The sequence below is a fragment of the Balaenoptera acutorostrata genome, chromosome 16 (assembly GCF_949987535.1).
Source record: "Balaenoptera acutorostrata chromosome 16, mBalAcu1.1, whole genome shotgun sequence".
NCBI classification, from domain to species: Eukaryota; Metazoa; Chordata; class Mammalia; order Artiodactyla; family Balaenopteridae; genus Balaenoptera; species Balaenoptera acutorostrata.
Genome location: NC_080079.1, coordinates 811,195 through 825,160, shown reverse-complemented (window position 1 = coordinate 825,160; position 13,966 = coordinate 811,195). Strand labels below are relative to the sequence as shown.

At 61.7% G+C, this 13,966-nt stretch overlaps 1 protein-coding gene across 6 annotated transcripts in view; it reads left to right on the top strand.

The window, feature by feature from the left end:
* INPP5A (inositol polyphosphate-5-phosphatase A) overlaps positions 1 to 13,966 on the top strand; it is a 181,723-nt gene that overhangs the window by 85,251 nt on the left and 82,506 nt on the right. For 3 of the 6 annotated variants that reach the window (XM_057530898.1, XM_057530895.1, XM_057530897.1), the window contains exon 4: positions 363 to 477. In XM_057530898.1, coding sequence (XP_057386881.1) covers positions 363 to 477 — 115 coding nt within the window. The remainder of the gene's footprint in view (positions 1 to 362; positions 478 to 13,966) is intronic. The other 3 variants (XM_057530899.1, XM_057530896.1, XM_007173321.2) reach the window with 1 other exon arrangement.

Genomic DNA, 13,966 nt, shown 5'->3' with positions numbered 1-13,966 from the left:
GTGGCCTCTGTGAGGACCGGGCGCAGACAGCCAGGACGCCCCACAGGCTGTGGACTCGAGCTTTCCTGGCGTGTGGCCCTGGGTGAGTTCCCAGTGTCGCCTTCCCGAGGGGCCCCCATCCTGCTCATCTCACGGCCGGCACGGAGCGGCCTGCGCTGAGGGCGCGTAGTGGGTCTCAGTTTATGCCACCTCCGCCTCTCTTCCCCCTCCCCCCCTTCCTTCCTTCCCCACCGTTGCTGTTGTTTTCAGGACAATGTAAAGCACGGTTTCCAAGCTGCCGTTCCTGTGCTTCACAAGCACTCCCGTCGGAGGCCGAGGTGTGCGTGTGGCTGTGCGCTAACGAGCTCCCTCTCTCCTTGCAGAGAACTGCTGTCCAGTGACGCGATGACAGAGTACAGCAGGGCGCGGGTCTACCTGGATGAGGACTACAAGTCCCAGGAGCACTTCACGGTGAGTGCTCTTCCCTCCGTGGAACCGGTGAGTGCTCTTCCCTCCGTGCGATAAGCGTGGGACAAGCCAAGCATCTGCTGCAACTGCCGTCCTCTGAGTACGTAAAGAGACTCGGTGGGCAGCTCTGTCACGGGCACAGGCGGCTGTGCATGAATTACAGTGCAACAGTGGTCTGGGGGACGGCGGATGCCCGGGGAAGCAGCCCCGGCTGGCGTGGTGGCCACGGGTGTGCTGGGTGCAGGGACGGGCAGGGGCGTCTCGAAGCAGTGAGGTTGGTCAGCTTTGAGTGGCCATTGCTGGTGTGAGGTTCACCGTCTGGAGGCCCCGTGTTTGGGGAGCCCTGAGGTCACCTGTGCTCCTTAGTGTCTTGTGTCATCTGTCCTCTGTCCTCCGTGGCCTTCCCCACACGCCATCCCCTGCTGCAGTTGCAGGTGCTGGTTGCTGGGTCCCCTCCTCAACGCATCCCTGGCCCAGAGATCTGGCAGCAGGTGACCGTATGCCCGCTGCCTGGACCGGGGCTTGTGTGCGGGGAGCGGGGGCTGGGAAGAGCATCCTGTGTAGAGCGGCCGGGCCAGAGATGCCACCATGCTTCCCCTCTGCTTAGAGAGGCTCCTGCCAGGTTTCAGTCTTTAAATTCGGGGCGTCTGATGCCAGCTATGGGGTAGTCACGGACTGCAGATTCGTGTCTCTGCCTTTAGCTGCGTCTGCGAGACCCTGCATCCCGGGGTCTTGCCTCTGCCACGCTGCTTGGCGGGGGGACCCTCCCCACATTCGCAGGGGCCTCACCCCATGGTGATGGGCCCAGCAAGGCCTCGAGGGCGGGGACACAACCCCCTCCTCTCTCTCCCCTTTCTCCCCGACGGCTCCTTCTCCTCCGCTCGTCCTGCAAATAAAAATGCTTTCCCCAAGTGGGACTTATTCAGATGAAAACTGCAGTGTCTGGAATGAGAACCACGCCGTTATCAGCAGGTTAGGGCCACAGCGTCAGGAAGGGCTCCCCGAAGGGCAGCAGCCGCAGGAGATGTGGAGAAGGAGGGACTTGGCGAGGGGCGTCGCCCAGCGCCAGGGCGTCAGGTGGTGTCTCTGGAGCCCCAGGAGGGCCGGGAGAGGAAAGGGCTTGAAAAGGTCGTGGCTGGACTCTGTCCGAGTTTGATACGTGTGTAAACGCATAGACTCAGTCACTGTGACAAGCGTCCGGCGGCCAGCATCGTCCCCGGGTTGCTGCTGGCGGGTTAGCGGGGCCGCTGCTCACCTCCCCGTCTCAGAGGCCTCGGTCCCTGCTCGGCCAGTAGAGCCGCCATGGCCCACCATGGCCCTGGTCACCTCTGCCTCGTGGACACCATGCTCGGGTCCTCACAGCCTCCTTTAGGTGGCAAGATGGGTATTTTACAAGTAAAAGGATGAAGAAAAAGACCATCCGCATGGGTTCTGAGAAGGTAGGAGTGGCCGAGTTGATATCTAAGGAGCCTTCAGAGCGAGGGCTGTGATGGGGCCAGGGCGCAGGGCGCAGCTCCCCAGGGGGATGTGGCAGCCCATCGTGTGGGTACCCGTGTCAGAGCTACGTGTGCGGGAAAGCTGGCAGAGTCCCTGACAGCCGGCGTGAGCTCACGGGCCTCCGTGGGACACGGGGCTGGCGGCTGCACGCGGAGCCCTGGGACGGGGACGTGGCACGTGGCATGCCGAGGGGCGAGGCAGGGCTGGCGGCTTCCGCTCTCTTCCCTGGGAAGGCGAGTCTTGCTCTGACGTTTGTCGGGGTGGGTGCAGGGTGGCCTGTGGTTGGGAGGGGGTCCGTCCCGAGGACTCGGGCATTCCCACCCTGGCGGCCAGGGCACAGGCGGTCTGGGGCCTGGACGAGTCTTGGCCTGCGTGTGCACATGGAACATTCCACACACTGAAATCTGGGCCGAAAACGCAGCTCAGGACGTGTGGGAGATTGAGGTCACACAGAGGAACTAAATTAGGAGTAAACAAAAATGGTATCTGGAAAAGTCCCAAGTATTTGGGAATAAACAAGAAACTTGTAAATAACCCATGAGTCACAAAGGACATTAGAAATTATTTCCAATTACACGAAAAACAAACTAAAAACCTTCAAAATTTGTGAGATGCACCTAAAGTAGTGCTTAGAGGGAAATTTCTAGCATTAAATGCTTACATTAGAAGTTTTTAAAACAAGAGCAAATTTAACCAATGCCCGTACAGGAAAGGAAATCATAAAATAAGACAGAAGTCAGTGAAATAGAAAATAGAATATTAGAGAAAATCAACGAAATCAACCTGATTCCTCAGAAAGGCTGACGTATCTGATACACCTTCCCCAGTGGACCAGAGACTGAGGCAGGGGTGGGTGGCCGAGGGAGAGTGGAGGCGTTTGTTTCCCTGGGGCGGAGGCCATCCGTCCGCCGAGGGAGTTATTCTGGCGCCGGCCCCCGTGCCCCGCGGGGCCCTATGTGCGCTTGGGGCTGAGTCAACAGTGAAGCGTGGGTATCAGCTTGTTAGTGGACAGGGCCTTGGTTCTCGTGCACAGAAACTGCGGCCTCAGGAAGGCCGGGAGCTCCCACTGTCTTTGTCTGTCTGTCTGTGGAAGTTTTCCATAGTTTTTTGAAATGCTGAGTTTTCTAGTTCTCCGTGGTCTGTTTTGCGTCACCTGTCATGACATGCTGATGTCATACCTGCGTCTCTCCTCCAGCCAAATGCTTGGTGGGCTGAGAAATGGTTTGTGTTGGAGGCGCCTGGGGGCTGAGAGCTCCATTTTGGCCTTCCTCATCCCTGGAGATTTATCTTAAAATGTGATTTCACAATTTGCCATGGAAAACAGAAACCTGCCAAAGAGCTTTCCCATCACTCAGCAGCTTCACTGGACAAGTAGCCGTCTTGCAAACTGGTGTGTATAAGGATAGTCATCAAAAATTATTGGATAACAAAAGTTGGAAGTAATTTTAAGTACCCAGAATTAGGTGTTTTTACAGTGTGGACCAGCCACATGCTGAGTAATCTGCAACCACTGCAAACACTACAAATGACACGCCCGGAAGATCTTCCTGTCCGGTTGGTGCATTGAGGTACCTAAGGACGATATTACATCCAGCCTGTTCTTCCACGAGTCGATTGTCACATTTACATCTGAGACCAGGGTGCATCTAACACCCACGGCATCTCTCAATTAGAACCGGCAGCGTTTTCCTCTCTTGGTCTCAAGTACGCTGATGGCGCGTTAGTCATCAGCGGTGACAGGGCCATCTTGCTTGGTTCCCGTCTGGGACGGCGCTCCAGGCTGGCACCTCCCTGGGCAGGACTGACCCTGCACGGGACAGCACCGCATCAGACACGGGGATAAGCCCAGGTGTGAGGCCCTGAGGCTGTGGCTGCCGGTGTCTGCAGGACGGGGCAGTGTCTGGGAGTTGAGGATGAAGGCCCAGCCTGCCCAAGGAGGGGTGGGTGCATCGGCTGGCCCCGCGAGGCTGTGGCCTGGCTTGCCTTCCAGGGCTGCTGTCCTGCCGGCGGTCCCCTCCTGCTACCACAGTCCAGTGCGGGCATGTTTCCCGGGGCGGGCGGGGTGGGAATGGCCAGCGGTGCTCCACGCTCCGGGTCTGGTCCTCATCCCTGACTCTTCCCTGGGGGAGGCGTGTGTTTGTCACCCGTCTCCTGACTGGGACCGAAATGGTTTGTGATAAAATCCTGCGTGGCCCTGGCCCTGCGGCCCCGGCCCCGTCATGCCCGTCCCTCGCCCCTTCAGTGCGTCGTGCGTGGAAGCGCCTTTGCCGGGTCCCCTGGAGGTCCCGTTGGAGGGGACCTGGGCAGCACTGGCCGGGTACCTGGCCACCCTCTCGCCCCAGCCTGGTGGCCTGTGGCTGTCAGAGGGAGGAAAGTTTAATTTTTACAAGATGAATAGTATTGGAGTGATATTTTTAGCTGAGTGTGGTTCAAATAATAGGCCATTAATTGAAAAAGGAAATTGAAATGAATTTATCTTGTACATAAATGCTGTCGCAGGTATTAATAGGGGTCAGAAAATTGCAGCCTGTTCCCAGAAAGAGCTGAACCTGCAGCTGCACCTGGTGATGAGAATAACGGTGGGGGGGCTCACGGAAACATGGGGGGCCGTGTATCCTGGGGGCCTGTGTCCTGGGGGTCGGCGTCCTGGGGGGCTGTGTCCTGGGGGTCGGCGTCCTGGGGGGCTGTGTCCTGGGGGTCGGCGTCCTGGGGGTCGGCGTCCTGGGGGTCGGCGTCCTGGGGGGCTGTGTCCTGGGGGTCGGCGTCCTGGGGGCCTGTGTCCTGGGGGTCGGCGTCCTGGGGGCCTGTGTCCTGGGGGTCAGCATCCTGGGGGGCTGTGTCCTGGGGGTCGGCGTCCTGGGGGGCTGTGTCCTGGGGGTCGGCGTCCTGGGGGGCTGTGTCCTGGGGGTCGGCGTCCTGGGGGGCTGTGTCCTGGGGGCCTGTGTCCTGGGGGGCTGTGTCCTGGGGGTCGGCGTCCTGGGGGTCGGCGTCCTGGGGGCCTGTGTCCTGGGGGTCGGCGTCCTGGGGGCCTGTGTCCTGGGGGTCGGCGTCCTGGGGGGCTGTGTCCTGGGGGTCGGCGTCCTGGGGGGCTGTGTCCCGGGGGGGCTCTGGGCCAGCAGGGTCTGCAGCCTGGAGGAGCTGTGGCTGGGTGGGCAGCGAGCTGGGGGGCGTGGCCTTGGGCGCAGTGGCACACCAGGAGCCTGCAGTTGCTCATCTTCACCAGGAGATGGCGGCAAAGCAGCATTTCCCATCCGGCCCAGGAGCTGATCTAAGGGCAATTTTTAGACTTAAATAAAATGATTATGGTAAATTTTGTCTGCTCCTAAGAACCATCCCGAGTGGCCACTCACTTAAGCACGTGGCTCGTCTGGTCTACTCAGGCCTGAGGAGACAGAGTGTCCCCCACTGGGCGTCCTGCGGCGGGCCACCCTCCTTCAGGCCCTGCCCGCTGGCCGGGTCCCTGCCCGCCTGCGTTTCCTTCGGGAAAGTCGAGTTGGAAGTCTGTTCGTTCAGAGGTGCCACCAGGCTTGCGTGCTGACAGCGCCCGTCCTGCTCCCGGGAGCTCATTAACCGCCATCATGGGCCAAGGACCTGGCCCTGGGCGTGGACAGAGCCACAGGTGAGCCGGACGGGACGGCGGGAGCTCGCAGGCTGCTGCAGCCCCTCCGACCCCGGGCCCCCCTCGTCTCCGGGCACCGGCCACCTTGGTGTGCTTGGGGTTGGCCTTCCGATGACTGTGTCTTCCTCCTCAAATCCAGAGCCCAGGAGCAGCTGCCTTGTTCCTGTGCCGCCCGGGGCCTGGGCTTGTGCCAGCGCGGGCCGGTGCTTGGCAGACGTGCTCTGAGCAGGGAAGGAGGCGTCCTGGGCCAGAGGGGCCAGGATGCAGTGGTGGGTTGGACGTGGATGCCCCTGGGCGCCCCCAGCGTGGGTCCAGAGCCACGGATGCACCAGTGTGAGCTCACGGCAGGTGCCGGCCTGAGGACAGACCTCGAGGCCATCGGAGTGTAGGTGCATTGAAGACCGCGGGTTGGGCGAGTTTCCCCGAGTGGAGGCTGGGAAGACAGAAGGCTCATGTGGGGCATAGTTGGGGAAGTGGGGGCAGGGGCGGGCTGGAGGGCACGCGACAGTGAAGGAGAACCCCTGAGGGAGGGGCTGCCCCCCAGGCACCCGCCCTCCCCGGCCCCGCCCCCTGCCCAAGGCTGCCGGAGCGGACATGGGCTCCTGGACGGGGCGCCCAGCAGAGGAAGGGTGGGGCTGTGCAGCCAGCGCCCGGACGGCCTTCTCCCAAGCGTTTTCCGTGGTGAGGTGGTAAACAGCCTGGGTCTCCTGGCCGATGTCGACGCCCGACATCCCCCAGTGCTTCTGTGTTTGCCTGAAAGAGGCAAGGTGGCCCAGTTTTAATCCCCCGGTGAGAGTTCAGACGCGGGTTCTGTTCCCGCCATGCCAGGTGTGCTCACGGAAGGTGACCGTCTCCAGGGTCGTGTTCACTGCAAGCAGGAGTGCCCAGAAGAGGGCACTCCGGTGAGCCCCTTGCGGGGTCCCTTGAGGTGTGACTGCGGGGGACCCGCAAGGCCTGACCCACGCGCTCCGTGTTCCCAGTGCCGCTGCTGGGCGGCTCCCGAGTCCCTCCCAGGCACCACGTGGTGGGATGAGCCCTGTTATTGTTGGGACCCCACGCGTGGGGTGAAGCCAGGGGCCGCGTCCCGCACACCCGGCTGACCCTCACCTGCGCCTGTAGGACGTTTGCAAACACAGAGGAGAGGGGACTTCCCTGCCTGGTGGTCCAGTGGTTAAGACTCTGCGCTCCCAGCGCAGGGGGTGTGGGTTCGATCCCTGGTCAGGGAACTAGATCCCACATGCTTGGCAGCCAAAAAACCAAAATGTAAAACAGAAGCAATATTGTAACAAATTCAATAAAGACTAAAAATGGTCCACATGCAAAAAAAAAAATCTTAAAAAAAAATGCCTTTAAAAAAAAAATGCAGAGGAGACCAAGAGAAAAGGGCACTGCCGTCGCTCAGCCGTCCCTCCCGGACCGCGATGGTGCCGCATTCTGCAGCGCGCGTGCCGAGGAGGGTGGCTGCCACCCCGGCGCGCCCTCCGTCCCGCTCGTTCCCTCCTCCGCCCCGGCAGCTACCGCGGGCCCTTTGCGCGCCCTCCGTCCCGCTCTTTCCCTCCTCCGCCCCGGCAGCTACTGCAGGCCCTTTGCGCGCCCTCCGTCCCGCTCGTTCCCTCCTCCGCCCCGGCAGCTACCGCGGGCCCTTTGCGCGCCCTCCGTCCCGCTCTTTCCCTCCTCGGGCCCCGGCAGCTACCGCAGGCCCTTTGCGCACCCTCCGTCCTGCTCTTTCCCTCCTCGGGCCCCGGCAGCTACTGCAGGCCCTTTGCACCAGCCCTGCCCTCCCTGGGTGCCCTTCCTTCGCAGGCCCCGCGGGCCGGCTGCCCCAGGAGAGATCAGAAGTGCTAGCCTTCCTCCTCCTGGGCCTCTCCCTTCCCTCCTCCCTCCAATGCCCCTCCTTTTCATACGCACATCCTGCCCCTTCCCAAGGCCTGGCTCCCCGCGTCTGTCATGCGTGCTTGTGACAGAAGTGCCAGCAGTGGCAGTGTGAGCGCCCCCCGTACGTCACTGGATTTAACCATGGAGTCCGGTGGAAGAGCATTAGTAGTCGGGCACGTGATGTGAATCTGTGACTTTGTCAGAAAAGTGATTCATGCAAGAATGCTTGGAAGAAACCTTCTCAGTTACAAGGATGGGCCCCAAGGTGGGTTGGGACTTTCCTCAGAGGAAAGAGAGCGGGCTGTTTATCATGTAAATTCAGGGCTTCTCAGGGCTGGTGAAGGCTCCAAGCAGGCACAGCCAGTGGCCACTCACGTGCCCCCCTCACCTGGGGACCCCGCATCCTCCCCCCCTCACCGGGTCACCTGTGATGGAGAAGAGGAGGAGAATGGGCTGGGCACCTCGCTCCTGAGGCAGGACACGCAGCCTGGCCCAGAGACCCCAACGTGCAGTACCAGGGGGGCCACCTGAGGGGTGGGGCTGACGCCAGTCCCTGGGGAGCCCCCCAGGACAGAGGGTTGGTGCTCCGAGCACGCGAGGTGCAGGCGCAGGCCCTTGCTTGGTCTTCTCCCCGAAGCACCTGCTGGTGGAGCAGCTGGTGGCCACGGGCATCAGCTCCAGCCTGCTGGGCAGGACCCCCCAGAGCCTCCCGACCCGGCCTGCTCGGGCGACTGGGCGGGGAGCCTGGGGGGCGTCGCCCCCTCAGAGGGCAGGCGGCCCCCCACCGTCTCTACAGCGGGGCGGGCATGGCTGCCCCGTGCCGTGGCCTCACCCCTCCCCTCCCCTCCCCTCCCCTCCTCACCCCTCCCCTCTCCTCCCCTCCCCTCCTCACCCCTCCCCTCCCCTCCCCTCCCCTCCCCTCCCCTCTCGCAGTGGCACCGCGTCAGCCCCGCGTGCGTCCGTGGTGGGAGGGGCCTTTCTGGCGGCGCCTTCGCGAGTCCCCCTTGTCCGGTGTCAGCCTGCGGCACCTGAGCCGCGTGGCCGTCTGTCCAGTGGCCGTGACGCCCGGGGAGCGCGGGCCGGAGGCTCCTCCTGCTGGCGCCGGGCCGGTGTCGTGGGCCCAGGGGGAGCCATGCGGTCGGGGAAGCCACGCGGGCGTCCGCGGGCTGGGAGAGTGCCCAGCGCGGGCGCCCAGGACGGCTTTGGTGACCGTGGCATTGCCTGAACACGTGGTGGTTCTGACTTCCCCTCAAAGCTCGGAAAGGGGGGTTGCGTCTGGGCAGATGGGTCAGCGCCCGTCAGCGGCCGGCACCTGTGTCCCCAGGACACCGGGAAGGCCGGCGGGGAGGGGGGCTCCGGGGCTGCGCCTGGGAGATGGAGGCCCCGCGCTGCCCAGGGTCCCAGGCTCGCCCCACTCCGCTTCCCACCGCCGACCTCCACCTTCATCCACGGTTAACTTGGCCCCTGGAAGGAGGCGCACGGGTGGGCTTCATTTCCTGTGGGGTGAGAATGTGGCCAGACCAGAAACCCACTGACGCAAATTCAAGGCTCACAAAGGTTTCCCGGGACCGTGGCCTTGCTGGTCGGGGGGGTGAAGTCGAAGTCGGGAGAAGCGACCCTTTCAGGCCCCTCCAGGAAGCGCCTCTCCATCCCTGGCCTAAAGCTGCGCTTTGCAAACCCACCCGTCCACGGGTCCCCAGGCCAGGAGGGCGCAGTGGCCTGGCGGCATTGCTCCCTCCACGTCGGACCAGGAGGCCCAGGGACAGGCCCTGGCGCCTCGGGTGGGCGTGGGGGTCTGTGCGTGCCCCGAGGAGGTCCTCGCCCTGGAGGGTCCATCCGCGTTCCCACTCGCTCCACTGTACATGCTGGTGGCTCCTGGGCCCAGGACCCCTTGAAGGCAGGTCACCAACAAAGCAGTTCCCTCTTCTTCCTTCTCCTCCCTGTTTTGGGGGCTCCTTCCCCTCCTCACCGGGAGAGCACAAGTCTGGAGGGTCCGCGCTGGCCTCGGTCGTCTCCTTCTGCAGGGGGGTCTGGGCCTGCCTTCCAGCCGTGGTGGCAGCTGCTTTTTTCCGTTGTGGTCCCAGGGCCCTCCCCCCGCCCCAGGTGGCCCAGTGCCTGTGCAGGGGGCAGGCCAGAAGCCACGCTCCTTCCGAGGAGACGCCCTCCCGGACCCTCCTGGCTCCTTGCTCCGACACCTGCCCCTTCTCTGTCTCTGCTCTCCTGGATAAGATTTTAGGGGAAATTTATAGAAAAGTAAGGAGCTTACTGATGTTCTCTGATCTAGGGGAGGGGAGGAGGGCAAATGCATCCTGATGAGGGAACCGACCTGCTTTAGGGGGCCCCCTCCGGCCCCGCCCCATCTCCCAGCCTCTCGCCCCTCCTGTGGGTCCAGACAGGCCTGATAAAGTGAGGGAAGCAAGATTGGTTTTCCGAGGGCACCGGGCCCTCCACGCTCAGCTAAATCACGGCTGTCGGCCTCGGGGGAGGGGGACGGCCGCTCCCGCTGCGGCCCCTGCAGCCCCGTGGGACGTGGTGATGTGCGGCCGGGCAGCGGCAGGGGCTGCAGGGAAGGTGAAACTGTCATATCGATCTTTTTAGCACTAAAATATGGGCCACTTTACTCTGCTCCCCGCTGCTGTGATGTGAAAAATAATAACTCGGATCCAAATTAAAAATATTGATCTCTGGAAGGTGCTGAAAGTAAATAAACACCTTCCGAAGTTTTCGGGTCAGCCGAGAGACGGCACTCGGCAATAAATGTGTCCGCATGCCAGGGTCCAGGGTTCTTGATCTGTTTTTTCTTTAAATTGATTTTTCATTATTTACTTCCTAAAAGTGTTGGAATTTGGTCCTCAACTGTTAAATCCCAGTGTTTGGGCAAATTATTTCTTTGGGGCTTATGAGGTGCGCCTAATCCACTCGTTCATTGATTGATTGATTTTTGACTCAATAAGCTTGCAGCCTGGGCCTTATTTAGGGCTTCCGTCATAATTTTTTATGCATTTAGGCTCGACTTTTATTTCCCTCTAACGGATGAGCTGGCGTTGGGCTATCAAGCGGGGAGGACAGTTGCCGGGCTAGTTTGATCCGCTGTGCGTTCCGCGGAGCTGGCTGTGTCCTGGCTGAGGGCCAGCGGCGGGGGCAGAGCCCTCCGGGGCCTCTGAAAACCCGCTTGCCCACCAGGGTGTGACCCCGGGGGTCTGAGAGCCGTCTGCAACCAGCGGCTTGAGTCTTGGATGCGGTGATTTTCCGGGAGCCGAGGAGACGCCGGGCCGGGTGCTTCCGGAGGCTCCCCCCGCCAGAGGCCCCGAAAGCTTGGGCGCATCGGGTCGCCGCACAGTCGGGGTCCGCGGGCCTGGCAGGAAGGCGGGAGGGCTGGGGGCTGGGGGCCGCTCGGGAAGGACAGAGGAGGTGCTGTGTGGTGCCTTCTGTGGGGCCGTTGTGGGGTGACAACTCACCTGGGAAGACCGCAGACTTTAAACGCGTCTCGTGGCCGACAGCGGTCCTGCTGCCCCGAGAGCCAGTGACCGTTCCCACTGGTGGCTGGAACAGGGCACCGCCAGGCGTGGGAGCTCCCTGGGCTGGACCCCGGGGTGGCAGGAAGAAGGGGGCTGTGCCTAGGGCCCTGGGGGGGGCGGTGCGCTGCCCCACCCCGCGCTCTGTGTGCTCAAGGCCACCGTGCGGCCCTTAGTTCCAGGAGGGCCCCTGTGTGCCTGCTCGTGGCCGTGGGAAGCAGTGGCTGCAGGTCCTGTGTGGGCCGTCCCACTGGTGATGCTGAGTGCTGGTGACACGGAAAACACGTGTGCAGGGCCCCGTGTCTGCTCCAGTGCGAGCCCTCCACGGAAGGCCTCTCCCGGGATCCTCACGCGGCCCACGGTTGCCCGTACTGGGTGGAGGAGGAGGCCCGGGCCATGGAGGCTTCTCTGCCTCACGTGGACTTGAATCCCAGGCCACGAGGCTGCCTCAGTGCCTCGCCCGAGGGCCTGGGGTCCTGACCACCGCCCAGGCCTGGACAGGTCGGGGAGGCTGGAGACGTTTCTGAGAGTGGCTGGCGTGCTGGCCAGAGGGGAAGGAGGGCCACTGGCTGGGGCACGGAGGTGTCACTGGGTCCCACAGAGGCCAGAGTCCTCGGGGGTCTAGGCGGGCCTGTTTGGGAGGGATGGAGGGTCCGGGAGGAAGGAACTGCTTTTCTCCATCCTGTTTGGAGGTGGTGGTGTGAGGGGGACGTGGCAATGGCTGCTGTACCAGCATGGTGGCAGGGTGCAGGACCCCCAGGTGTGGCGTCGGCCGTCGGGGTTTTGGGTGGGAGGTGGGAGGAGCCCCGCCATCCTGGACACGTGGCCTGCTCTCTGGGGGCTGAGACGACCTCTCTCTAGCGGGGAGCTTGTCTGAGTGCCAGGCACCCCTGAGTGTCCAGTCCTGGGTCATATTTTCCAGCCGTAATGCCCATTTCTGGAGCACTGGTACCGCCCCTCGCTTCGGGCACCACTTCCCCCCAGAAGCCACGTTTCAGGTGCGAGCGCGTGTCTCGGAGGATGGCGTGCCCTTCAGGTGCACCCGGGAGGCTTGCTGGCTGCCGTAGGAAGTTCGGAACACTGCCCGCCATTTCCCACCGAAGACCGAGAAGACTGCCCGGGGGCAGCTGCAGAAGGCTCCTCGCGGCAGGCGCGGCCCGGTCCTGCTGGTGTGCCGGCGCCGCGGAGCCGAGACCACAGGTGTCGGCCTTCTGAGAGCCGAGTCTGCTGTTCTCGGCAGGGCCTCGCCGGTGCGGTGGAGCCTTTCTGTTTGGCTGCAGGACACGCGTGCTGTGCGCTGTGTGCTGGGCCTACCGCGGGTGCCACGGACGCAGAGACACAGGACACACGCCGCGCTGCCTGCGATTCCCCGTGCGCTACACACAGCGCACTCGTGGAGCTTGCACACTCCAGTGAGCAAACATGCAGACACGCGACACGCAGCCCGCAGCGTGTGACATGCTGCATGTGACCCTACACGTGACCCGACTTCCTCGCACTCTGTGCCCTCGTGGACGCTGGGGCAGACACACAGCTGTGCAGTTAGGAGGTGTGAAGAGAGCTGGTGTGCCCGTGTCTGCTGCCCGGAAGCGCCCGCGGGGCCCGATGGTGGCAGGAGTGGAGAGCAGGCCGCTCTGAGGACGGCGTTTAGTGGGACCCTGAAGGACGTGCGGGAGTGGGCGGGGAAGGAAGGGGCAAAGGGCAGTCCAGGCAGGGCAGTCATGTGGGCACAAGACCAGGGCGGACTCGGGCATGTGCCCCCTGGGCCCCTTTGGGGATGACCTGCTGCTGGCCGTGGGGCACGTGGCCCTGGGTGGCCTCCCCTGCCTGCCTCCCCCTGAGGCCGTGTCCTGCCTGGGCAGCCCACCCTGGTGACTGAGGGAGTGAGGGCATAAAGACCCAGCATCGAGGCCCCGTGGGGCAACTCTGAGGGAAGAGAGGGAAGGGCAAGGGCCAGAGGAGCAGGGACCCTGGCAGTGCCCACTTCCAAGGCCACACTGGAAGGCAAAGGACAGACCTTAACCTCGGGCATGCCAGAATTCCCATCCAGAATTCCCATCCAGCCGGCTTATAAACGTGCAGGCAGGGAAAAATGAAAATGGTACTTCAGATATGTAAGGCCTTTTAAAATAGTATGTCCCCAGTGCCCTCTGTCAGGAAGCTTTGGTTCTCTACCCAAAGATCCAGCAAGCACAGGAAGCAGCGGTTTGAGCACACCAGCTCCCTTGAGGGCGGGAGCAGAGAGCTCAGACGTGAGGGTTGGTTACCTCCGCCCTGACCAGGTGTCTGCTGGGCTCTTAGCAGAGGGCCTTACCTGGCTCCCTGGGCGTGAAGGGTGGATGCCCTTTCTGTTCAGCTTGGGAAACACGGATGTGTGCTCCTCTGTGCTAGGCCTGATTCTCACCTCTCAAGGGAACCCCCAGGTCAGTAGTGAAGGGAGACCCCAGGAGGATAATCGTGTAACAGGCGAGAGAGCAGTCATGCAGCTGGTTAAGTTTCTGAGAGAGAGTCTCCAAGCAGGTGAGATTGATGTGGAAACATACTGAGGTGAGGTTTAGAGAGTGTGTGAATGACTTACGATAAACATATATCAAAGAACTCGATTAACAAAAAAAGAAGGCAGTGATGAACTCCAGGGAAAACAAAGAGCTGTTCAAGAGATGAAAAGCAGTTGTAATGAAATAAGTGGTTCTGTTGTGAAGAGCATTTTCAAAGTTATAATGATATAAATACTGATTATTAATTTAAGTAAAAATGTGTTTTTATCCGGAGGATGGGGATGAGGGATAGTGTGTGTGTGTGTGTGTGTATGTGTGTGTGTGTGTGTCATGTGAATGAAGGAGGAAGGTGGTGTAAAGGGATTAAATCCTCATCTTCCACAGTGGAAAAATCAGTAGTCAATATTGAAGACTAGAAAATCAAGAAATAGCATTGTAAGCTTTAGAGATACGGAGGGACATGCCAAAGGAAACAATTAAAAGAGGGTAATAGCCTCTGGGGAGTGAAACTTGAA